General features: G+C 35.0%; 1 protein-coding gene across 1 annotated transcript in view; it reads right to left on the bottom strand.

Moving 5' to 3' along the window:
- Positions 1-25,092, bottom strand: part of IL1RAPL2 (interleukin 1 receptor accessory protein like 2) — a 652,944-nt gene that overhangs the window by 314,144 nt on the left and 313,708 nt on the right. The window contains exon 5 of the mRNA XM_038588825.1: positions 22,405-22,479. Within this exon, the coding sequence (XP_038444753.1) occupies positions 22,405-22,479 (75 nt within the window). The remainder of the gene's footprint in view (positions 1-22,404; positions 22,480-25,092) is intronic.

Raw genomic sequence — 25,092 nt, 5'->3', positions numbered from 1 at the left:
CTCTCCTTCCCCTTACTTTCAATTTGGAGTTTCTTTTGGTCTAAAGTATGTCTCTTGTAAGAAGCATATTGATAGGTCTTGGTTGTTTTTTTTTTTTTTTATCCATTCAGAAACCCTATGCCTTTTTGATTAGAGCATTGAGTCCAATTATATTCAGAGTAGTTATTGATAGATATGAATTTAGTTCCATTGTATTACCTATAAAATCACTGTTCCTGTAGGTTGTATGTTTTCCTTTCTAGTCTTTGTTGCTTTTGGTCTCTCTTTCCCACTTAAAGGATCCCTTTTAAAATTTCTTGTAGAGCTGGTTTAGTGTTCAAGAACTCCTTTAGTTTTTGCTTGTCTTGGAAACTATCTGTCCTTCTGTTCCAAATGACAGCCTTGTTGGCTACAGTATTTATGGCTGTGTATTTTTCCCATTCAGCATATATTGAATATATCATGCCATTCTCTTCTGGCCTAACAAGTTTTTGTGGATAGGTCTGCTACTAACCTTACATGCCTTCCCTCTTAGGTTAAGGATCTTTTGTCCCTAGCTGCTTTTAGAATCATCCACTTACTTGTGTATTTTGCAAGTTTCACTATGATATGTCTTTATGTTGACCTGTTTTTGTTGATTTTATGGGGAGTTTCCTGTGCTTCTTGGACTGGAATGCCTGTTTCCTTACCAAGATTAAGGAAGTTTTCAGCTATAATTTGTTCAAATAAACCTTCTGACCTTTTCCCCCCACTCTTCTTCCTATTAGACTCCTATGATACACATATTATTGCTCTCTGTGGAGTTGCTGAGTTCCCCAAGTCTATATTTATTATCTAACAGTTTTCTTTTCCTCTTCATTTCAGCTTGATTTTTCCATAATTCTATCTTCTTTATTACCTGTTCAATCCTCTGAGCCTTCCATCCCTGTTATGATTACATCCAGTCAGTTTTGCATCTCATTTAGAACTTTTTTAAAATGTTGGCTGACTAGTTTTTAGGTCGTTTATCTCTGCAGCAAGGGTTTCTCTAGTGTATTCTATCCTTCTTTCAAGCTTACCTAGTATTCTTATGACTGTTCTGAATTCTTGTTCAGCTATACTGCTTATACTGTTTTGAGTACATCCCTGTCTTTGATTTCTACTTGATTTGTCTTTTGAGATAACTCCTGAGTCTTGTCATTTTCTGTAGGCTTCTGTCTTTTGTGTGTTATGAAAGCTTCTTATGTTTCCTGCTCCTAAGAGTAATGCTATAGTAAGAAGGGGTCATAAACTGTCCAGTGCCTGGCACTTCAGGAAGTGTTTCTGGTGTATACTGCATGCACTCTGCTGTGGTGTTCTGGCTGTTCTTTCCTACAGGTCAGTCCTCTGCAGAATTCCTTCTTGCTTGCAGAAAGGAGTGTTTGGACATTTAAGTAGGTATGCTTTAGTTTGTTTGTTAAAATAAGCTTTGTTAAAAAAAAATCCTGGTCTAAAAAAGGAAAAAAAGGAAAAAGAACAACAACAAAAAAAAAACCAGACAAACAAAAAATTATATGTCCAATTCCAAAGGAAAAAAATAAGAAGAAGACTAATCCACAAAAAGAGAAAGGGAAATGGAAAAAAAAACTATGATCAGTAGACTTGGTGTGTGTCAGAGGCCTGTGCTGGTCTTCTGGGGTAGAGGTCAACTGGACTGGCTCTCAGACCTGTCCTAGTAAAAGATGAACCTGCAAGACATGGTGAGGGCAGGGTGGGGGTTGGTGTAAGCAGCTCCAGCCTCTATTGGGGGTGCCGTGTTGCTCACTGATCTCACTACACTGGTGGGTGGGTGGGGAAACGACATCCCCCCACTCTCTCATCCTTGGAGAAGGAAGCTTGCATCCACTGCTGCTCAGAAAGACCTCAGAGAAAAGTAAACAATTAACCCTCTCCTCTTGTATCCCAGGCTTCCATCAGATTGGTGCCCCCATTCTGTTTATGCCTGGGCTGTCTGCACTCCCAGTGCCACAGTTCTACAGTGTTTTATCTCTGGCACAAAGCAGGATTCAAAATTCCAAATCTTTAAAGGACCCCACAGGAAATGGACTGCTCCTTTCTTCCACAGAAGAGCCTTGCCAAACTCTCTGGTGCCATTTAGTCCCCAAAAATGAGTCCCATGGCCATGCATGTCCTTGGAGTTTATGGTGAAGCACAGTAAAATGCAGTGACCCAGTTATCTGCCCTCTGTGGACACCTCTGTTATCTGCCAATAAACACCCACTCAATGGCACCAATTGGGTCTTTTGTCCTTGAGTACCTTGAAGAAGTAATATACCTCTTCCAAATGTACTCCGGGAAAGAGAATGTTCTTGCCTAGAGTAACTCAGGGAATCCCTATATCATGCTGTCTGTTCCCAGGCCTCTGCCCTTCTCCCCAGGACCATTGCCACACAAGCCCAACTCAGCTGTGGTGGATGCCACTGACTTCCAATACCTCAGAATTTGAGCTCTTCTACTTGCAAAAACTTGCAATAGTCAGTTCCACTTGACTCTTCAGTCAGTGCTTCTGGGGAAGTGTTTTCCTCTTGTGTGAACCATACTCGTTGCTCTCTCTCTCCCCCTTTCTCTTTCTCTCTGCTTTCTTTGCAGAAAGGGTTCAATCCCCTCTGAGGCACCACAGCTTTCCTCTCCCCCAATTCACGTCTTCTCATTTCTTACCTGCCATGGTGTCTCCCTCTAATTGTTCAGATTGTTCTTTTAATCAGATTGATTTCCTAGGTATTCAAAATAATCCGAGTTCAATCTAGCTGTCTTCAAATGACAAGACAAGCCCAAGGTCCCCCTACTACTCCACCATCTTAACTCCCTTATGTCATTCTCTTAAAGGCTGAATAATATTCTATTGTATATACACCACATTTTCTTTATCCACTTATATCCATCAATGGACTTTTAGACTGTTTCCATACTTTGGCTACTGTGAATAATGCTGCAATGAACAAAGGAGTGCAAATATTTTTTTAGAGATACTGATTACAATTATTTTGAACAAATACAGAGAAGTGAGATTACTGGATCAAGTGGCAACTCTATCTTTAATTTTTTTCAGGAACATTCATATTGTTTCTCATAGCAGCTACACCATTTTACACTTCCATTAACTGTGTATAATGGTTACAATTTGTCTACATTCTCAACAGCACTTATTTTCTGGTTTCTTTTTGTTTGTTTTTGTTTTAATAATGTACATTGTAACAGGTGTGAGGTGTTATCCCAATGGGGTTTTTATTTGCATTCACTTGATGATTAGTGCATTTTCATAAACCTATTTCATAAACCTTTTCATAAACCTATTGACTACTGATATGTCTTCTTTGGAGAAATATCTATTCGATTTTGCCAATTTAAAAGATCAGATTTTTGGACTTTTTGTTATTGAATTGTAAGAGTTCCTTATCCATTTTTTACATTAATCCCTTACCAGAAATATGGTTTGCAAATACTTTACCCATTCTGTAATTTTCCTCTTTACTCTATTATTTTTTTCCTCTGCTGTCCAGAAATATTTTAGGTTGGCATGTCCCACCTGTCTATTTATTTACTTTTATTGTCTGTCCTTCAGTATCACATCTAAGAAATTATTGCCAAGACCAATGTCATGATGCTTTCCCCGCATGTTTTTGGTAGGAGTTTTTGGCCTTACACTTAATATTTTAATCAATTTTGAGTTGATTTTAGTGTGTGGCATAGAGAAAGAGTCTGATTTCACTTTTTTTGCATATGGGTATCCAGTTTTTCCAACACATTTGTTGAAGAGACGATCTTTTCCCTATTGAGAGGAATTAGCACCTTTTGGAAAAGTTTATTTCTGGATCTCTTTTCCATTGGTCTACACATATATTCTCATGCCACTACAATGCTATTTTGATTGATTATCTTTGTAATATGTTTTAAAGTCAGGAAGTATGAAGTAACTACTTTGTTCTTCTACCTCAAGATTATTTTGGCTATTCAGGGTACTCTGTAGTTCTTTCTTTTTTTAAAAAAACTTTTATTTATTTATGACAGTCACACACACAGAGAGAGAGAGGCAGAGACACAGGCAGAGGGAGAGGGAGAAGCAGGCTCCATGCACTGGGAGCCCGACGTGGGATTCGATCCCGGGTCTCCAGGATTGCGCCCTGGGCCAAAGGCAGGTGCCAAACCACTGCGCCACCCAGGGATCCCGTATTCTGTAGTTCTGTATGAATATTAAAACTGCTTTTTGGGGTAATGGTGGTTCAGTTGGTAGAGATTCAGACTCTTGGCTCTGGTCATATTAGGGTTATGGGATTGAGCCTTGCATTGGGCTCTTTGCTCAGCATAGAATCTGCTTGACCCACTCCCACTCCCTCTGATTCTCTACCTTCCTCTAAAAATAAATAAATAAAATATTTTAAAGAATAAAACTGTTTTTAAAATATTTCTGAGGAAAAAGTGCTATTCGAATTTCGATAGGAATTTTATTGAATCTGTATGTAGATTTCTTTAGGAAGGGGGGACATTTTAACAATATTAAGTCTTCTGATCCATGAACATAGGATATCTTTCAATTTATTTGTGTCTTCTTTAATTTTTTCAAAAATATTTTATAGTTTTCAGTATGCAAGTCTTTCAACTCCTCAATCAAATTTATTCTTAAATATTTTATTCTTTTTAGTGCTATTGTAAATGGGATCATTTCTTAATTTCCTTTTTGGATGGCTCATTGCAAGTTAATAAAATGCAACTGATTTTTGTATGTTGATTTGTATACTGCAACTTTGATGAATTCATTTACTAGTTAACAGGTTTTTGCTTTGTGAAACCCTTAGGATTTTCTGTATATAAGATAATGTCATCAATAAACAAATAAATTTCTTCCTTTCTGAATAGGATGTCTTTAATTTCTTGTTCTTAAGTAATTTATCTGGCTAGGATTTTCATTACTATATTGAATAGAAATGACAAAAGTTGTTATCCTAGCCCTGTTCCTGAACTGAGAGGGAAACTTTCTCTTTTTCATTGTTGAGTGCAGTGTTAGCCGTAGGCTTTTATATATGGCCACGGCCATTATTATGTTGAGGTAATTTTATTCTTCTCTTTTAAGGTTATTTATATATTTATTTGAAAGAGGGAGAGAGAGAGAGAGAAAGAGAGAGAGAGAGAGAGAGAACAAGCTGGGGGAGGCAGAGAAAGAGGGAGAAGCAGATTCCCCCTGAGCAGGGAACCTGATGAGGGACTCAATTCCAGGACCCTGAGATCATGGCCTGAACTGAAGGGCAGCCACTTAACTGACTGAGCCACTCAGGCATGCCAAAGGTAATTTTCTTCTAGTCCTAGTTTGTTCAGTGTTTTTATTATGAAAAGTTGAGTGAATATTGTAATTATCTTTCCTGCATCTACTGAGATGATCACATGCTGTTTATCTTTTATTCTGTTAATGTGGTTTATCACATTGATTGATTTCTATATATTAAACCATCCTCTCACCCTAGGGATAAATCACACTTGGTCATGGTGTATGATTCTTTTAATGTGTTGTTGAATTTGGTTTGCTAGTAATCTGTTGAAGAGTCTTATATCTATACCCATCATGGATATAGGCCTACAAATTTGTTTTCTTGTAGCATCCTTGTCTAGCTTTTTAAAAAGATTTTATTTATTTATTCAAGAGAGACACACACAGAGAGGCAGAGATACAGGCAGTGGGAGAATCAGGCTCCTTATAGGGAGCCTGAGGCAGGACTTGATCCCTGGACCCCAGGATCACACCCTGAGCCAAAGGCAGATGCTCAACCACTGAGCCACCCAGGCACCCCTTGCCTAGCTTTGTTATCAGGATAGGTTGGCCTCATAAAATAAGTTTGGAGGTATTCTTTCCTGTTCAAATGTTTGGAAGAGTTTGAAAGATCAACATTAATTTTTTTTTACATTTTTTATAGAATTCTCCAGTAAGATCATTTACTCCTGGGCTTTTCTTTGTTGGAAGATTTTTGGTTATTGCTTTAATTTCCTTACTAGTTAGAGGTCTGTTAAGATTTTCTGTTTCTTTATAATTCAGTCTTGATAAGTTGCATGTTTCCAGGAGTGTACCAATTCTTTTTAGGTTATCCAGTTTGTTAGTGTATAATAGTTCATAGTGGTCTCTTATAATTCTTTTTTATTTCTGTGGAATCAGCTGTAATATTTTCTCTTTCATTTCTGACTTTACTCATTTGAGAATACTATGTGTTTTTTTTTTAGTCTACATAAAGTTTGTCAATTTTGCTGATAAAAAACTGCTAGTTTTGTTGATTTTTTCTATCATTTTTCTATTCTCTATTTCATTGATTTCTTGTCTAATCTCTGTAATTTCCTTTTTTCCCTGCTAACTTGGCCTTAGTTTATTCTTTCTCTAGTTCTTTAACCTGTACAGGTAGGTTTCTGTATTTGAAGTATTTTTTTCTTTTTAGTGTAGGTATTTATTACCATAAACTTCCTCAGTTCTGCTTTTGATGCATCCTGTAAGTTTTAGTATGCTGTATTTTAACTTTTGGTTTTCTCAAGATATTTTCAATTTGCCCTTTTGATTTCTTCTTTGATCCACTGGTTGTTCAAGACTATGTTATTTGATGTCCACATATCTGTGAAATTTCCAGTTTTCCTTCTGCTATTTGTTTCTGGTTTCATTCCATTGTGGTCAGAAATGATACTTGGTATACTTTCAATATCTTTACATTTGTTAACACTTGTTTTATGACTTAACATGTGATTTATCCTGGTAAATGTTCCGTGTGTGTGTGTGCTTCAGAAGGATGTATATTATGCTAATGTTGTGTGGAATGTACTGTATATGTCTGTTAGATATATTGGTCTATAGTGTTGTTGAAGTTTTTTATTTCCATGTTGATCTTCTGTCTGGATGTTCTATCCATTATTGAAAGTAGGGTATTAAAGCCCACTACTAATTGTGTTGCTATTTATTTCTCCTTCTAGTTCTGTCAATGATTGCTTTATATATATGGGTGTCCTGATGTTTGGTGCAATTATATTTATAGTTGTTATATATTCCTAGTTATTTGAGCTTTTTATCATTATGTGATGTGTTTCTTTATCTCTTGTGACAGATTTTTTTTTACTTGAAGTCCATTTTGTCTGACATATGTAAGGCCACCCCTGCTCTCTTCTAGTTAACATGTGCATGGACATTTTTCTCCATCTTTTTGCCTTCCACCCCTGTGTGTCCTTATACCAAAAATGAGTGTCCTAAACAGTGTGTACTTATCTCTCAGGTTTTGGATTTGGTTTGTTTTTGGTTCTTATCTATTAAGCCACAGCATTTTTTTGATTAGAGACTTTAATACATTTTGAATTAAAGTAATTACTGATGGTGTATACTTAACTATTGTCATTTTGTTAATTATTTTCTATCTGTCTTATAGCTTTTCTTCTCCTTTCTTTTGCTGCTGTCTTCCTTTGTGTTTTGTTAATTTTCTTTTGTCATGACATGCTTTGATTCCTCTCTAATTTTTGTGTATCTACTACAGGTATTTTCTTTGTGGTTACAATAGGGATGACATAAAACATCTTGTAGTTATCACAATCTATATTAGCTGATAATAACTTAACTACAATTGCATACAAAAACTATTTTTATTCCCCCAACTCTGTAACATTGTGTTATTGATGCCGCTAATTAAATCTTTTTATATTGTGATACATTACTTATTTCATAGTTACATTTATTTTTTCTACTTTTGTCTTTTAATTTCTATACCAAAATCTAAATTATTTATGCACAACCATTTCAATATTATAGTATTATGTATTCATCTATTTATTAACTTTTATAAGTGAACTTTATACTTTCAGAGGTTTTCCTGTTGCTGCCTAGTATCCTTTCATTTTAATTTGAAAAACTTAGCATTTTTTATAAGGTAGGTCTGATGGTAATTATCTCATTCAGCTTTTGTCTATCTGGGAAAGTTTATTTTTCCTTTATTTTTGAAGGACAGTTTTGCTGAACCTAGTATCTTTGGTTGGCAGGGTTTTTGTGTGTGTTTGTTTGTTTTGCTTTAAGCACTTTAAATATATCATTCCATTTTCTTCTGGCCTGCAGAATTTCTGCTGAGAATTTCATTTATAGTCTTGTGGGGGCTTCCTTGTATATAATGAATCATTTTTCTCTTGCTGCATTCGAAATTCATTCTCTATTTTTGACTTTTGACAATTTACTTATAGTTTATCATGGTATGGACTTCTTTGTATTCATCCTAATTGTAATCTTTGGGGCTTTCTGAATCTGGATATCCACCACCTTCCCCAGATTTGGGGATTTTTCTCTCATTATTCAAAGTAACTCTCTGTCCCTTTTTCTCTTTCTTCCTCTTCTGAGACTCCTATGATCTGTATATTGGCCTGCCTATTGGTGGCCCCTATGTCTCTTAATTTCTTCACTTTTATTTTTTTTTCTTTTGCTCCTTTGACTGGATAATTTCAAATGATGGTCTTGAGTTCACTGATTCTTTCTTCTGCTTGGTCAAATCTGCTGTGGAACTTCTGTAACAAATTTTTCAATTCAGTTACTGTGTTCTTCAGCTCCAAAAACTTGTTTGTTTTTAAATTCTCTACCCCTTTGTAAATATTTTCACTTTGTTATGCATAGTTTTCCTGCACTCACTGAACATCTACATGATTGCTATCTTTAATTTTTCTCGGGTAGTTCACATATCTCCGTCTCCATAGGTTTGGTTTTGAGAGATTTATTTGTTCCTTCAATGGTCTCCCCCCTATTTGTTTGTGTGCCTTGAAAATTTGTGCTATTAACCATGCATTTTAAAACACAGCCACCTCTCCCACTCTTTACAGAAAGGCTTCATACAGTAAAATACCTTCATTAGTCAGCCTGGCTAGAGACTCTGGGGTCCTCTTAAACATTCTCTGCAGCCACATCTTCTCCATAATTTTCCAATTAGAGAGGTTTTCTGGTTTCTTTTGAGGGGCTTGTAGTATTTGCTCCCTCCAGTGTCTGTCTGCAATACTCCAGATTCTTCTGTACTGCCTCAAGATGCTGAGCTCTTTTGTTTTTTGTGGGTCCTTGGACATCTCATACATGCTGGTTCCCTATTAGTACTCTAAGTCAGGAGACACAGAAACCAATCCATTGCACAGTTCCCCCAAAATCCAGAATCTTAGATGTATATTCCACTCTTCTCTTTCCTTTCCAAGTGAGAAGTTGCAAGGTGGGCTTTTCCTACCATTTTCAAGCTCTTCCAGCTTGGAGGAGGAGCTGACATGGTTATAATGCAACAGTTTTTCTTACCCCTTCAGTGCAACCATTCTTTGCTTTGAGCTTGCTTATGGTACTATGAATTCTTATCCGATTTTTGGAATTCTCATAAAGGTTTTTTTTTTTGACTGTTTATTGTTGTGAAGTAAATGTTTCTGTAGAGGGATAAGGTCTGGTGCTTCCTATTCTATCATCTTACTGATGTTACTTCTTATATTATTTATCTCAATCACCTCAGCTAAATTCCAATCTCCAGAGTGCCATGTCTGCATTTTAGTCATTTGCGTATCTCCACAGGATCTTACATACTGTTGGTTTTCAATAAATATCTTAGTGATAGGATGACTCCTATCAATAGTCATAGTGAAGAATAAGAGGCCCTTCTTAAAACTTTCATTAAATAAGAATAGGCATTCCTCTTTACAAAATAAATGAAAGCATACACTTCTACCTTCTTTAAGAAAGGCCTACACATTAGGCAAATCTTAATTCTCATGATTTAATAGTGTAAACATTTAAATTTTTTCTTTATGGTTCAAATTTCTACCATCCTCTTCTTCCTCACTACAACCAATTAAGGAAGCAGTTAGGGACAGAAATCAGAAGCAGATATTGAGAAGAAAGAAGATAATTAGGTTGAGAACTAGTAGAGCAAACACAATATTTTTAAGAATGAGGCGGTGTCCATTGCACATTGAATTGTGTGCCAGGTAAGGTGTATCAAATACTTTGTTCAGTGGTGCCAGACGGTGTAAAATGGTCTTGAGAAGGAAGAGGCACTAAGGAAGATGTGGAAGATGTAGAATTATGTAATTATAAGAAGACATTTAATTAAATAACTGAGATGAGCTTTAACAGAAAGGTAAGATTGACAGATTCAGTAAGAAAAGGGAACTAAAGGAGGCATAGTGTAACAAATGGCCTATATAAACTTTTTCAAGAAATTAGGTGTGAGTAGGAAAAAAGAGAAATGGGATAGTGTATTTTGAAGAGGAAGCAGGGTAAGAAAAGTATTTTTTATTATGTATATTCAGTTAGAATGGGGGGTAAATTTAGTGTATTTGCTATAGGACAAAATTTGAAAATGTAGTTGTAAGGAGTGATAATTCAAGGTTAGCAAAACATATGAGAATGGATGAAATCAAAAGTAAGAGTAGACAATTTAAATTTGGAAAGAGATAATGGTACCTCTTCTTCCTAGAATAGAGAAAAGCGAAAAAGAAAGGATAAAAATGAAAACACATTTTGAAATAGAATGGAAGAAAATTGAGGCATTTCATGTTGAATAGTTTTGGTCTTTTCTTTTTTAAGATTTATTTCTTTAGGATTTTATTTATTTATGAAAGAGAGGTGAGCAGGAGTAGGAGCAGAGGGAGTGGGACAAGCAGACTCTGCACTGAGCACAGAGCCTGAAGTGGGGCTTGATCCCACAATGCTGAGATCATGACCTGAACCAAAATCAAGAGTCAGATGCTTAAGTGGCTGAGCCACTCAGGCACTCCTTATTTATTTATTTGAGAGAGAGAGAGAGAGAGAGAGAGAGACAGTACTAGCAGGAGAGAGTCAGAGGGAGAGGGAGAGAATTTCCAGGAGATTCCACAATGAGCATGGAGCCTGATATGGGTCTCAATCCCAGAGATCCCAGGTCCCAGAGATCATGACTGGAGCAGAAATCAAGAGTCAGATGCTTAACCCAATGAGCCCCAGTCTTGGTTTATTTCTTTAGTGACTTCAGATGTGACACTGGTTTCCAGATTTATAGAATAAAATAAGTTGCACCAAGATTCCTTCTGCTGGAATAAAGACCACTGAAGTGGAGATGGAACGCTGGTAACAATAGATTAAATACAAGAAAACATTCCATTTGAAGAAGACAAATGGAAAATGACTAATAGATGTATTCATTGATGTATACAGTCATAATGGAAGGGAAGTAGACGGTTTAAAGAAACCAATAATCTAGTGGAATGATAGAACCATGAACTTGCCTTTCACAAATTAGAAGTTCCATTTTTATTGAGCTATTTTTACACATTATATGAAGGAATGGTCTCTCTCTTTCTCTCTCTCTCTCTCTGTCTCTTTCCTACTGAAAATGTTGACCTGTACCCACTACTATTGCTACCTTATTTGTTCTTTTTTTTTTAAGATTACATTTATTTATTCATGACACAGAGAGAGAGGCAGAGACACAGGCAGAGTGAGAGGCAGGCTCCATGCACCGGGAGCCCAACGTGGGATTCGATCCCGGGTCTCCAGGATCGCGCCCTGGGCCAAAGGCAGGAGCCAAACCGCTGTGCCACCCAGGGATCCCCCTTATTTGTTCTTTTGCATATCCTCTTTAAGAATTCTTTGTACATCAGAAGAATGCAAAAACTAAAATCCCTAGAATCAACAAGTAGAACTAGGGAGTGAAGGCAAGCACAGTGTACCAATCTGCAGAGTTTAAGAGCTACGAGTTTAATATACTAAGTGGCCAGTATTGAGAACATCTGTTACTAAATTAATAAGCTAATTACTAGGCTGAGAAAAGAAGCAGCTACACAGCTAGAGGTGAGTATATAGACCATTCCTGTTGCACATTCCTACATATATAAAAGCAGAGTCAACAGTAATTCTGAGCTAATAAAGGTTAGGCTGATAATTATTTATTACTGATACAGCAGATTCCTCACTAGTATGTTCATTTAAACTGCCTATGGGTGTTACAAAGAACTTTCTTTAATCCCACACATGTCAATAGTTAATAACAGCTCATCCTATTTTATAGAAGTTTAAAGAAATTAATTAAATGGTACCTGAAATAAAAGCTTTGAGTCCTTGGAGAAGTATATTGCATAAATACAGTATATCGCCATTAAAATTAACCCTTGTTTTTCTGCAATTCTCTTCTCCAAAGTACTTTCATTTTCCCATAATTGAAAGGAGGCTTTCAAACTGAGTATTGACCAAAATTCCCTCTCCTTATTAGGAAGGTCTCACACCACACATTCACATTCTTTTTTTCCTTTGCTGACTTATCACCACAATCAACTTTGAGATATAAAATGGTTGTCAGCTCACCAAGTTAAAAACTTATCAAACACCTTAATTATGCTATGTTAAAATCATTGTATTTTAACTCTCAACATATTTGTAGCTAAGGAAATTAAACTATCAGAAGTAGACCCTCAGTGGTCCAGAGTGCCTGTTCTTGAAAACAAGTATCTAAAGAATATGCAAAATTTCAATATAAAGAATTTCCTGGTTTTATGCTATATTTGTAAACATAACCAAGGTATATTTTTGGATATAACGTATACACTATTAATTCAATTTTCAAAATTTAGTTATTGGCAAACACTATAGTATTTCTATCAGAACTGGTCTTAGGCCACATTTGCCCTCTACATTTTTAGGGAGGTTCCTTTCTCACACAAGAAGTCTTAAACTGCTCCTAATTGCCAAATGTGTCCTCTCCATCACCCAAAGCCACAGTTCTTTCCAATTTTCTTTTTTGAGGACTTTGCCCACAGTGGCAATACACTTATGAAAGTCAAGCATAAACTCTTACAGGTCTAATGTCACTGCCTTTGATCTTTCATTATCCATTCGTTGTCTGATTTCTGATGTACTCTCAGCCTTTGACTTTCCCATCTTACTAGAAACCCAAGATTTGTGTGTTCTCTGACCTGACCCTTTTGCTTACCACCTTGCTGATACTTCTGCTAGCTCTAAGCTCCTAAGCTTCAGGTTGCTACCTTGTCTCTACAGTATCAGCTCTGTTTTACAAATCTCCGAGATTTTCCTCTAGATCTCTTGCCTGACCCTCATTTTGTGTTAATCCTGATCTACTGTTGCAATCACGATAATACAGATATATTTAGAATAAAGGTTGTAAAGGAAGGGGTAAGTTTTCGGTGTTCTCTAAATCATAGCAATATATATGCCTATTAACAAGACCAGATATTTACATACCACTCCTGATATCTCTCAGTAATTTGTGGAAAGAATTATTTCTAAAGAAGCAAAAGGTCTTCCAAAGTTTAAGCCATATCTATAATAAAGCATAGAGAATAATTAAGGGCATTAGCTAAGTGATGCAAAACTACCCTTCCACTTCAGTTATGAAAACACTAAAAGTGGTTTATGTATGAACTAGCCAGATGACATTTCTCTCAATTTTCTATAAGTACACATGTAATATAAAATTCATTTTTATTTGTATAAAATAATATAATCCATTTGAGTTGGAAGGGGTGTCTAAATTACTCTGTCTTTCCCTCAGTTCATGTTGAATGTTTAACCATAGTCAGGATGTGTAGCTTTATTTTTCCCTCTTCAGATATTTAAAAAGCATCCTTTATCCACTGACTAAAATGGATTAGAAGACAGAACTGCTGAAAAGTACTATAAAGGTGACGGTGTTGATATGAATACAAACAGAGCATACTGTTGGAGAATAATGTCCTCATTTGACATATGTTCCTAATAAATTCCAAAAGCCAAGAGTTCCATAATCTGCTTTTTATTTCTAATCTATCCTTCCCATCCTTGAATGACACGTGAATTTCTTAATATCTGTTCAGATGCTGGGGTACATGCAACTTTCTGACCATTTAAGTGTACATCCCTCAAGAAACTTTTCTGTATGGCCTTGCACTTCATAGCTAGTTTTCAGGTATATCTGCAGCTTTTGAATTAGTTTGCCATTTGAAAAAGTGTTTTTGCCTGAGTTACAAAAGTAAAAAAAAATTAAAATAATGCTCTCTTGCTCATTTTTACCTTCACACTGAACCAACTCACACTGAATATGATTTTAACTCTTCATATAGAATCATTCACTTTCTGTCCAAAAATCTATTTTTAATAAAGGGAACAGAAGTAAACCCCCAACAAGAAGACAAAGTAAACAATAGTATTAACATTAATGAGTATTATGGGTAAGTTTAAGAGTGCCAGCTTAGGCCTCACTACTTATAAACTTCTCTGAGCCCAATTGCCTCATTTAAAAAATGGGCCATAGATATTTATCCAAAGAAGATATACAAATGGCAAATAAGCACACAATAAGATGTTTAGTATAATTACCCATTAGGGAAGTGCAAATCAAAAGCATAATGAGATGCCACTACATAAACTCATTGAGATAAATACTATTTTAAAAAAGTAGAAAATAACAAGTATTGGTGAGGATGTGAAGAGATTGGAATGCTTGTGCATTTCTGCTGGGAATGTAAAATGGTGCAGTTGCTTCAGCAAAAAATCTGGCAGCTCTCCAAAGGTTAAATACGGAGTGACCATATAACCCAACAATTCTACTCTAGGTATATACCCCAAAATGGTAACATATGTTCACGTGAAAATTTATACACTGTGTATAGCAGCATTTTTTAAAAGATTTTATTTATATATTCATGAGAGACACACACAGAGAGAAAGAGAGAGAGAGAGACAGAGGCAGAGACACAGGCAGAGGGAGAAGCAGGCTCCATGCAGGGAGCCTGAGTGGGACTCCAGGATCATGCCCTGAACTGAAGGCGGCCCTAAACCACTGAGCCACTGGGGCTGCCCAGCAGCATTATTTATAATAGCTGAATAGTGGAAACAACCAAAATGTCTTTCAACTGATGAATGGATAAGTAAAATGTGGTATATCCATACGATAGAATATTATTTGGCAATAAAAAGGGAAGTACTGAGACAAGCTATATATTTTAATCTTGAGAACAATATTGTAAGTGTGAGAAGCCAATCACAAAAGAACACATGTTGTGCGATTTCATTTATATGAAATGTCCAGAATAGGCAAACCTATAAACATAGAAAACTGGTTAATGGTTGCCTGGAGCTGTAGGTGTGAGTGGAGGTGGAGTACTGGGAAGTAACTACTAATGTGTATGGAGTTTCTTTAGGGGATGATGCAATGTTCTGAAATTTATTGTGGTGATGGTTGCATGACTCTATGAATGTATTAGAAACCACTGAAATGTATCATTTAAGTAGGTCAGTTGTATAGTATATGAACAATATCTTATTAATGCTTTTTAAAAATGGGACAAATAGTTTCATCTATCTCAGAGTTATTGGGAATATTAAATGAGATAACCCATTAAAATATTTAGTACAGTGTCTAGCATCTGTCAAACAATCAATAAATGATAGTTTTACTACTACTACTAACAATAATAGTAGTAGTAGTAGTAATAGTAGTATGGGAGCTATTATTAAATGATATTATAAGTATTATTATCATACTACTAATATTATTATTAGAAGTAGTAGACCTATGATTAAATAAAACTAAATATTATTATAACAACTATTACTAGAAGATATAATAGTAATACTAAATATTATTATAATAACTATTATTAGTTGTAGAGTATTATTAAATAACTATTCGTTATAGTTAAATATATATTTAATAATATATAATGTATAATATTTAATAATATAGTTAAATATATAATATAGTTATTTTATTAAAATGTCTATATTAGAGTGATACCTTTTTTGAAGATCTAATACGAGGCCTAGATAATCTTTTGTTTTATACAGTGATCCTATTTTATTTATTTATTTTTATTTTACTTTATTTTTAAACATTTATTTAAATTCAATTAATGAACTTATACTGTATTATTTGTTTCAGAGGTAGAGTTCAGTGATTCATCAGTCTTATATAACAGTGCTCCTTAGATCATGTGTCCTCCTTAAAGTCCATCACCTAGTTACCTCATCCTTCACCCCCTCCCCTGAGCCCTAGATAATCTTACCATATTTGAAATGCCATAATAAAAATAACACAACTTTGGAATCAAACGAATCAGATCAAAATTTAATTTCTGCCACTTATTAAATATGTAGCCTCAAGAAAGTTATTTTATCTGCTGGAAGCTGAATTTCCTAATTTGCAAAATATGTCAACAATACCTATTACTACTTTGGATTCTTATGAAGAATAAATAAAACAGTGTATATATAAATGCATACTGCAGTGCCTAGTACATAGTGAATTTTCAAAACACTTTGTTTCCATATGTGTAAAATCATGATATTGGCATTAACAAAGTATAATGAAATACTTTCAAGCTTATATTAAATCTCAATGGGACATGAACTTTGGCAATGCCCCCAAACAGCAATATATGTATAGAGGTCTGGTCAACCATCATGTTATTCCTAAAATGTTCATAATCAACTTATCACGTTACAGACAAATCTTTAGTAAACTATTAACTTTTTTCTTTTTACTCCTTTTTTTTCTTTTTACTCTTAAGTGTCTCAGAACAAGTACAATTAAGTTATAGAAACTAAGACAATATAAGTAAACCAGTTTCAGTCTCAACTGCTAATGTGGCAGCCAAGTTGTAGGGAAACGCTTGGCATAGATTTTCCAAAGTTGTAAATAATGCACGTGTTGTACATTTTGGATAAGACAGTTTGGGTGGCCCATGCTGAGTCCATGCATGTTATCCTACATAAAATATATCTTTAGGAAACAGCTCATTAACCCTAGAATGTCTACAAGGGAGAGTAAATGCTGTCATGAACCAGCTTCAACTACATGTGCGAAGAATGCTAAATGAACTTCCTTTGCAAAGTCTTCACTTACTCTAGAGTAAATAAAGTTTTCAAGGAGTTATTTGAAGCTAAAGGGTAGGAGGAGTATACAAAAACACAAAAAATTCAAAGAAATCCCTTGCTACCACCAGGATATCCACAATGCAATACCAAATTGTGATTCAAGCTAATGAAATTATCACGTATTACTATTTATAGTGATAGTAATTCTAGCGTGACATTTTTTTAGAAAGATTTTTTTAAAAATTTATTCATGAGAGGCACACAGAGAGAGGCAGAGACATAGGCAGAGGGAGAAGCAGGCTCCTTACAGGGAGCCGGATGCGGGGACTCGACCCCAGGATCCTGGGATCACGCCGTGGGCTGAAGGCAAATGCTCAACCACTGAGCCACCCAGGTGCCCGTAGGTTGACATTTTCACTCAATTGGTTCATGACTAGTTTTGGATTATTTATTCTGTGACAACTTTAGAAAGAGTTGACTCATTTTGCTAAACTGAAGAGACACAAGGTTATAATAAATTTCCATGTTTAGGGGCACCTAGGTGGCTCATGGTAGGTTAAGTGTCTGTCTTTAGCTCGGGTCATGATCCCAGGGTCCTGGGATCCAGCCCCACATTGGGCTCCCAGCTCAGCCAGAAGTCTGCTTCTCCCTCTATTTCTGCCCCTCCCCCTACTCTTCCTCTCTTTCTCTCTTTCACTGTGTCTCTCAAATAAATGAATAACATTTTTAAAAAATTTCCATTTTTAGTATTGCCATATTGAAGCAAATGGTGGATAATTTATTATTTCAAAAGGTTATACCTTTTGTAATTTTTAATTATTTTCACATAAATTTAGTACTTGAGTAAGGTTACAGAATTATATCATTATATTGTGTAAAAGTCAGCAGAGTGCAGAACTGTTAATTTATGAGGTCTTCTCACAAAAAATAGCCACTCTCCCTTTTCATAGTTATCATATTGCACTGTAATTCTGCTTACACATCTGTCTTCCCCGGTATACTGAGAATATCTTAAGGCCAAGGACCTCATTTTATTTACCTCTATATCCCCAGGATCTAACACAGTGTTTGGCATCTGTTAATAACACAAAAACTGTTTCTATATAAATGAAGTTTTAAAAAGATATATTTTGTTGAACAGTTCATTTCCTATTTTAAGGCTCCAATTCATTACCTATTTTTGCCTTGTAGTCCTGAGTATTGCATTAAATATTATATTTTGCTTTATTGTTTGGTAGAATCTTTTGCAGTGGTCTCTTAGGAGACCTAATATAATTTTCAGTAGAAACTGATATGCTGGTGAAATCAATTTCTGATGAAGGTTAACACTCCTTTACACACAGAGAAAGTTTGAGCCAGTAGCACATAACACGGTCATGAAATATGAATTTGAATAGCTTGTAAAAATAAAATACATTCTGAATGAGAATAGAAGAGAAATAAAGAGAATCTTTCATAATGGATCAGATTCATCTAGAAATGACTATCTGGCTTTTTGAAGCATCTGAGGTATTCAATTAGCTTGGACTATTCCACTAGCCTGAGATTTTGGATATGCTTTAGGCCCCCAAACATTCATCTTGACTCTTTGACACAAAAGGAGAAAGTAAACAGTGTTTATATTTATTTTCTGCATAAGACTGATTTTTAAGTCTTAGAAAATTTCCAAAAACATTATCATCATCAATGAGAACAGGTTACATTTCCAAATTTATCCTCAATTGAAATTAGATGTCAAATTTAAAATCTTTCCTTCCACATTTATTCATGGCTTTTTTAAAGCTTCTAGGTGCCTGTTACAATTTATAAAACATGCCTTTGGGTTCTATTTTTTAAAAAGTATCCAAATAAGGGTCTACCTAGCATTTCAATTAGGACACATATTGCTATGTTTCAATACTTTGGTATTAAAGTGTAATATGAATTAATATACTGTAATCCAGTGTTATTTTGTCTTAAAAAATGAAAATGTATTTATTTTCAACTGCCAAAATAAAGAGCTCAGCGCAGGTATAGTAAAAGTTTTTTTTTAATAAAATTCAATCTAAATTTATCTTCACAGTAAGAAAATAAATGGAAGGTAATAAGACCACATAAGAATTTTTGTGTGTTTTGTACATTGTTTTTGTCTTTATATTTCATATATTACCAAAGGCAACTTTAGCTGAATAGGCTTGCTTTGTGAGAGCAGTAGTTTTCTTATTATTTTGTTAACAATGTGTTTATCATTTCAAAATGTATGGTTATTTGGTTAAGATTAATCTTCTTTCAGCATTACAATGTGAACACAATCTAACAACAACCAGTCATCACAATGTCAGCAAAAACTTTGTAAATTTCTATAACATTGTGGATGACTAATGAATTACACTATAGAAAAGAGAAAGCCAAGATGTTTATTTTCCTCTAGAGACACAACAAAATATCTGCACTAATGCCAACCCATGCACAAAAAATATTCATTTCTACTGAAAAATTTCACTTACTGGATTGCCTTTAGAAATATGCAGAACTGTGAACTAAGTATAACCCTCAAACAAACACATAAATAATTTTTCCAGACCATGTTTTCTGAAACTATCCTGAAGTTAGTATTCAAGCATTTCCCACAATATTTTTCATTTTGCACAAAATGCTTGCATAGGATTCTATTCCGTGGGGAAAATGGAAGTTACAATGTTTTAGAGGAAATTGATGTGTTTTTTTTTTTTAGGTATCTATTGTTGTTTAACATCTACGTAACTTAGTGGCTAATGACAATTTTATTTTGCTCATAACTTTTTTTGGGTTAGAAATATAACATTTTACATTAACGGTTTGTGCCTGAACTACACAGCATAAGCCAGGGCAGCTGGGGATAAAGGATCCAATTCCAACATGGCTTCTCCACTTATCAGCTTGGTGTTCATTGAACTCTTTATTTTTTCAAATGGTGCTCCATCCTCTAGGGCCTCTCCATGTGCCTTGAGCTTCTCATAGCATGGAAGTTTCAGAGAAGACCAGGAGTCCTGAAGAGAAGCTGCAAGGTTTCTTTTGACCAGGCCTCCAAAATCCCAGAATATCATTTCTATAATATGCTATTGATCAATCATTTCCTAAGGCCATCTTGGATTCAAGGAGAGGGGGATGATAAACTATGTTTAAATGGTAAGAGAAGGAAAAAAATCTGTGGCCAACTTTAATCTAATAGAATATTGCCTCAAATTTTAGGTACTGAGATTTGGGAAACCTGAACTTGTTAATGTGCTTAGCCATTGGAATTGGATTGTTGTATTCTTTGGTAGTTCTAATTTGTTCTAATTTGAGGATGTCTAAAGCTGAATTTGTTCAATGAACTCAAAAAAATTAAGAAAAATAATTTCCAGAAGTTTTCATGATCTTACTGAATTTTGAAAGTTTTCCAGAAATAGACAGGGATGTCCAATCACCCAATTATATTTCTCTCCTTTTTGCACTTGGGGTTTCTAAATGTTCTGAATACAGAACTCCCACTGATACTGAGAAGCTCTCTGACATTTACAGTGCTCCTAACATCACCTTATTATTGAAGCATCACAGTAAGTTACAAAATGACTCCCAGTTGTGAATAAATGGTGTTAAATAAATATGTGGAAGAATTAAAATCACCTAATTAACCATTACATGTTCTTTCAAGTGCCAAAGATCTGGTTTAACTGATTTTGTTTTCCTTTATTTGAATTACATGGTTTCTTTAGCATTTCAGAGAAACTCCTTCTGGAATGAAAAATGAGTAGGTCTCAATCTTTCTGTTAATAAAGTTGTCTCCAAACTGTGTCACAAACTAAAAACTAAAAAGCTCAGCCTTGCACCTAATGTAGATTATGTTAGTAATTATTTTATTTAGTAAATAATTACCAATAATTTAGTAAATCACTTTAGTAATTTTATAGGGTGGTGTTGGTGGTGGGTTATTTTGGCATATATACCTGTGTTGAAATACATATTCATACCAAGCACACATCTTAGTAATGTCCTAAATATGACATACAAACTCTGCACCCAGTAAATCTGAGTGAAATGTACTCCCTGTAGTGATCTTTCTCCTTGCTTTAGAATAGTACTCCTCTAACATTTTGGTTAAAGCTTGACTAATAGCAGAGATGAATGAAGAAGTACTCACTCATGGACCACAAACACAAAATGTGAGATAGTTGTGTAAATTTTGCTTTCTACTTCTTAATATATAAGTTTTCATATAAAAATGATTTACCCACTTAAATCTTCATGAAAACTAATGGTATAAGATCATCTTATGGTTCATGTAACCCCTGGCCAACCACAAAGTACAACTTGAGGTATTTTTATCCTGGTATTGATGGAAAGTTGTCAGCAAAAATTACTGAGGATAAGTGTCAGGGCATCTAGATTTGTCTATAACAAAATGTAATGACTTTGCAAAATAATACAAGTGGTGGGGGAAGAAACATAGTCTAATATGTCAACATTAGCTACAAAATAGTCATTATTTCCACAATCTATTCTTAACATGTTTCCTTTCTTTTTTTGTTTGTTTTGAAATACTTAATTTTGGTATTCATACTGGTAGGCTGTATTAACTACAATGTGCTGTATTTCTTTTTGGAAAGATGAACAAGTTCTTAGGAATATAACTCCCACCCATTCTTAAGATAGAAATAAACTTCTAACAATCCAAATTGTATTGGAATGATCAAATGTTGAATAAAACACCTTCCAAAGTGGGTGAAATATTGGGGCCAATTCATTTTCCCTAGCTATATAATTGGTAGTTACCACTATGATCATAGGTTTCAATAAATCATATACCCCAAATCAACCCAATACATTTCCAACATATTATTCACTTGTCTTGTTTAGAATTAAAGAAATTCTGAGAATTGAAGAACAGAATGAAACCCAAGGTAGATAAAAGCTCACAAATGTTAAAGTACATGGTTTAAAGTAAAGGCCATGGTGTGAAAGAGATGCTAACAGGCTTCTGAGTCGCAAGCTTATAGTTCTTGAAATACAAGTATTATTACTGGTAGGGGACTCAAAAGTAAGGCTCAACACCTTGTACCCTTATTTGAGTCTGTAAACAAACAGCACCAACAAATCATCTTGTTACTTTTACCAACATTATATGATTCATAAATATTCAGGATCTCAAACTAAAAACAAGTTTTAAAGAACTCTGGATTGTGCCACTGGAAATAATATTATCAAATCATTTTAAAGGTTGTACTAATGGGATCTTTTCTTTTTAAAAGTGTTGTTTTCCAGGAGTTAATGTTGTCTAAATAAAAATTTTGGCTGACAAGCATGAAATGTCTTTTGTACCAATCACCAATGCATAACATCTCTGAATCTATCAATCACAGATTTAAAAGGCTCTGTCCTATAGCACACTTAATACCTAGTGTAAACAATTAGTATTACAATTCCTTGATGCAATACAAACTTATTTCCTTAAACTGCTAATGTACTGAACTTCAGGGTTAAAAATGAGCAGACAAAAATTGATTTGCATGCAATAACAGTGGCAATAAACCTTTCCTGGTTCATGCAATCTTCCCCATCTATTAACAGAGAAGGAGTTTAGGATCTATTATTCCCAGAAGGGCACTTACCCAGCTGGACATCTATAACACTTGGCTGATTCTCCATGGGGAACAATGGCTTGGGAGGCTTGTCTGTGAGTAAAGCTAGAAGAGAAAATTAAAGAAGGTAATGGAAAAATTGAGATAAATTGCAGGATAAGAAAGATCCTATTGTGAATGATATTTAGTGTTTGTAGACTTGATGGTGTGTAAACATTTATTAGACAGTGTTTTTACTTGAATTGTTACTCTATCCATACAATATCCATTTCCCAGCACATTTAAAGCACCATTGGGTCACTGTAAATAGACCATTTCAACATCTACACTTTCAAGCAAGATCAAACAAATGGACTATTTTGACTGATTTTTATAAGGCTGTAAGTACAAAGAAATACAGATTTTAAAAGTATAATCAGATAAGCATTAAGTCTCCATATGTACTTTGTGGTGCTAAATAATATTAATAAAATACAACCCTAATAGACATTTCTGGTGGATTGAACCTTCTACACCTCTGAATCATGCCCCATTCTCCACTCAGCCTCTGAAACAATATAATAAAACACTTGTACCTTCATTAGGATAATGATTAAGAATATTGATTGAGCATCTTTTTTTTCCCCACCAAATGCTGTGATAAGTGCTAAGGGAGAAGGAAATAAGGTCTTTATATTTACCCTCAATTTACAATCTAAGACTGTGAACACAGAACTAGCACAGCAAACTAAAGAGATAATAGAACAAAGACTACAATCTAGTGAAAAATTGTAGCATTTGAGTCATGAGACTATATATGGCAAATACATGGAGAAAGCAGAAACCAATATTGGCTGGAAGAGTTGGGGAAAGTTTTATGAAGGAAATGGGTCTCCACATAGACCTTCCATTCCATAAGAATGGAAGAGATTTTGAAAGAGAGTAAGAAAGAATAAATGAAGGAAAGATGAACACAAACCAAGGAAGAGAGGTAGAACATAAAGCATAATATTACTAGAAGAAAATGATCTAATAAAAAGGAGCTGGGTGGGGTAGGGTAAAGAGCAAGTTGCTCATGACATAGAGGGATTAGAAATGAAAATAAGATGGAGCTCAATTCTGGAGGATCCTAAGAAACATGCAGAGGAATTTGGACATGATGTAGTAGACTACAAGACCACTGTAGATTATTGGAACAACAGCAACAAAAGACTCAAGGGAAGTGCTATCTAAAGATGATTGGCTTCCTATATAGGATAGTTTAGAGGAGAACAAAACAGCTAAGAGGATGCAATAATAATGCAGTAGTGCAGGGTGTGGACAGGGAAGGATGAAGAGTCATTACTGGTGGAGTTTGGGGAAATTTTAAAAAAGGAAAATTTGAGAGGCACCCAGAAAAAGGAAATGAGATCACTTGGTGCACAGATACAAAATAGTTTATGACAAACCTTGTATTGAGCTATTATTTATGGCCTGAATTCCTTTTAACTGTTCCCATATTTATGCCTTGCTCCAACTGTCTAATAAGATTCTTACCTATTAATAGGAAATGTTTTATATGTCTTTGTAATTCACAGGAGACATGGAATAAAGCTGGGCATATAAGAGGTCATTATTAAGCCATCATTAACTGACTGGCATAGGAATTCCGTGCTGACATGACAGTAGCTTATCTCATAATTATTAGGCTTTTTAGAAGAGACAAAAGAACACCTAAAGGAACTGGAGAAAAAACAGCAAATAAAATCTACACTCAGCAGAAGAAGAGAGTTAATAAAGACTCGAGCAGAACTTCATGAAATAGAGACTAGAAGAACTGTGGGACAGATCAACAAAACCAGGAGTTGGTTCTTTGAAAGAATTAATAAGATAGATAAACCATTAGCCAGCCTTATTTTAAAAAAGAGAGAAAAGACTCAAATTAATAAAATCATGAATGAAAAAGGAGAGATCACCAACAATACCAAGGAAATACAACCGATTTTAAATATATATTATGAGCATCTATGTGAAAATAAATTATGCATTCTAGAAGAAATGGACACATTTCTGGAAAACCACAAACTACCAAAAGTGTAACAGGAAGAAAGAGAAAACCTGAACAGGCCAATAACGAGGGAGGAAATTGAAGCAGTCATCAAAAACTTCCCAAGACACAAAAGTCCAGGTCCAGTTGGCTTCCCAGGAGAATTCTATCAAACGTTTAAAGAAGAAACAATATGTATTCTACTAAAGCTGTTCGGAAAATTAGAAAGAGGTGGAATACTTCCAAACTCGTTCTATGAGGCCAGCATCACCTTAATTCCAAAACCAAAGACCCCGCCAAAAAGGAAAATTCTAGACCAATATCCCTGATGAACACAGATGCAAAAATTCTCAACAAGATACTAGCCAATAGGATCCTGCAGTACATTAAGAAGATTATTCACCATGGCCAAGTGGGATTTTCCCCGGGACTCAAGGCTGGTTCAACACTCATAAAGCAATCAATGTGATAGATCATATCACAAGAACCTATGATCCTCTCAATAGATGCAGAGAAAGTGTTTGACAAAATACAGCATCCATTCCTGATCAAAACTCTTCAGAGTGCAGGGATAGAGGGAACATTCCTCTAGCATCTTAAAAGCCATCTACGAAAAGCCCACAGCAAATATCATTCTCAATGGGGAAACACTGGGAGCCTTTCCCCTAAGATCAGTAACAAGACAGGGATGTCCACTCTCACCACTGCTATTC

Source organism: Canis lupus, chromosome X (assembly GCF_011100685.1).
Source record: "Canis lupus familiaris isolate Mischka breed German Shepherd chromosome X, alternate assembly UU_Cfam_GSD_1.0, whole genome shotgun sequence".
Taxonomy (NCBI): Eukaryota; Metazoa; Chordata; class Mammalia; order Carnivora; family Canidae; genus Canis; species Canis lupus.
This window is presented reverse-complemented; position numbering and strand designations above follow the sequence as displayed.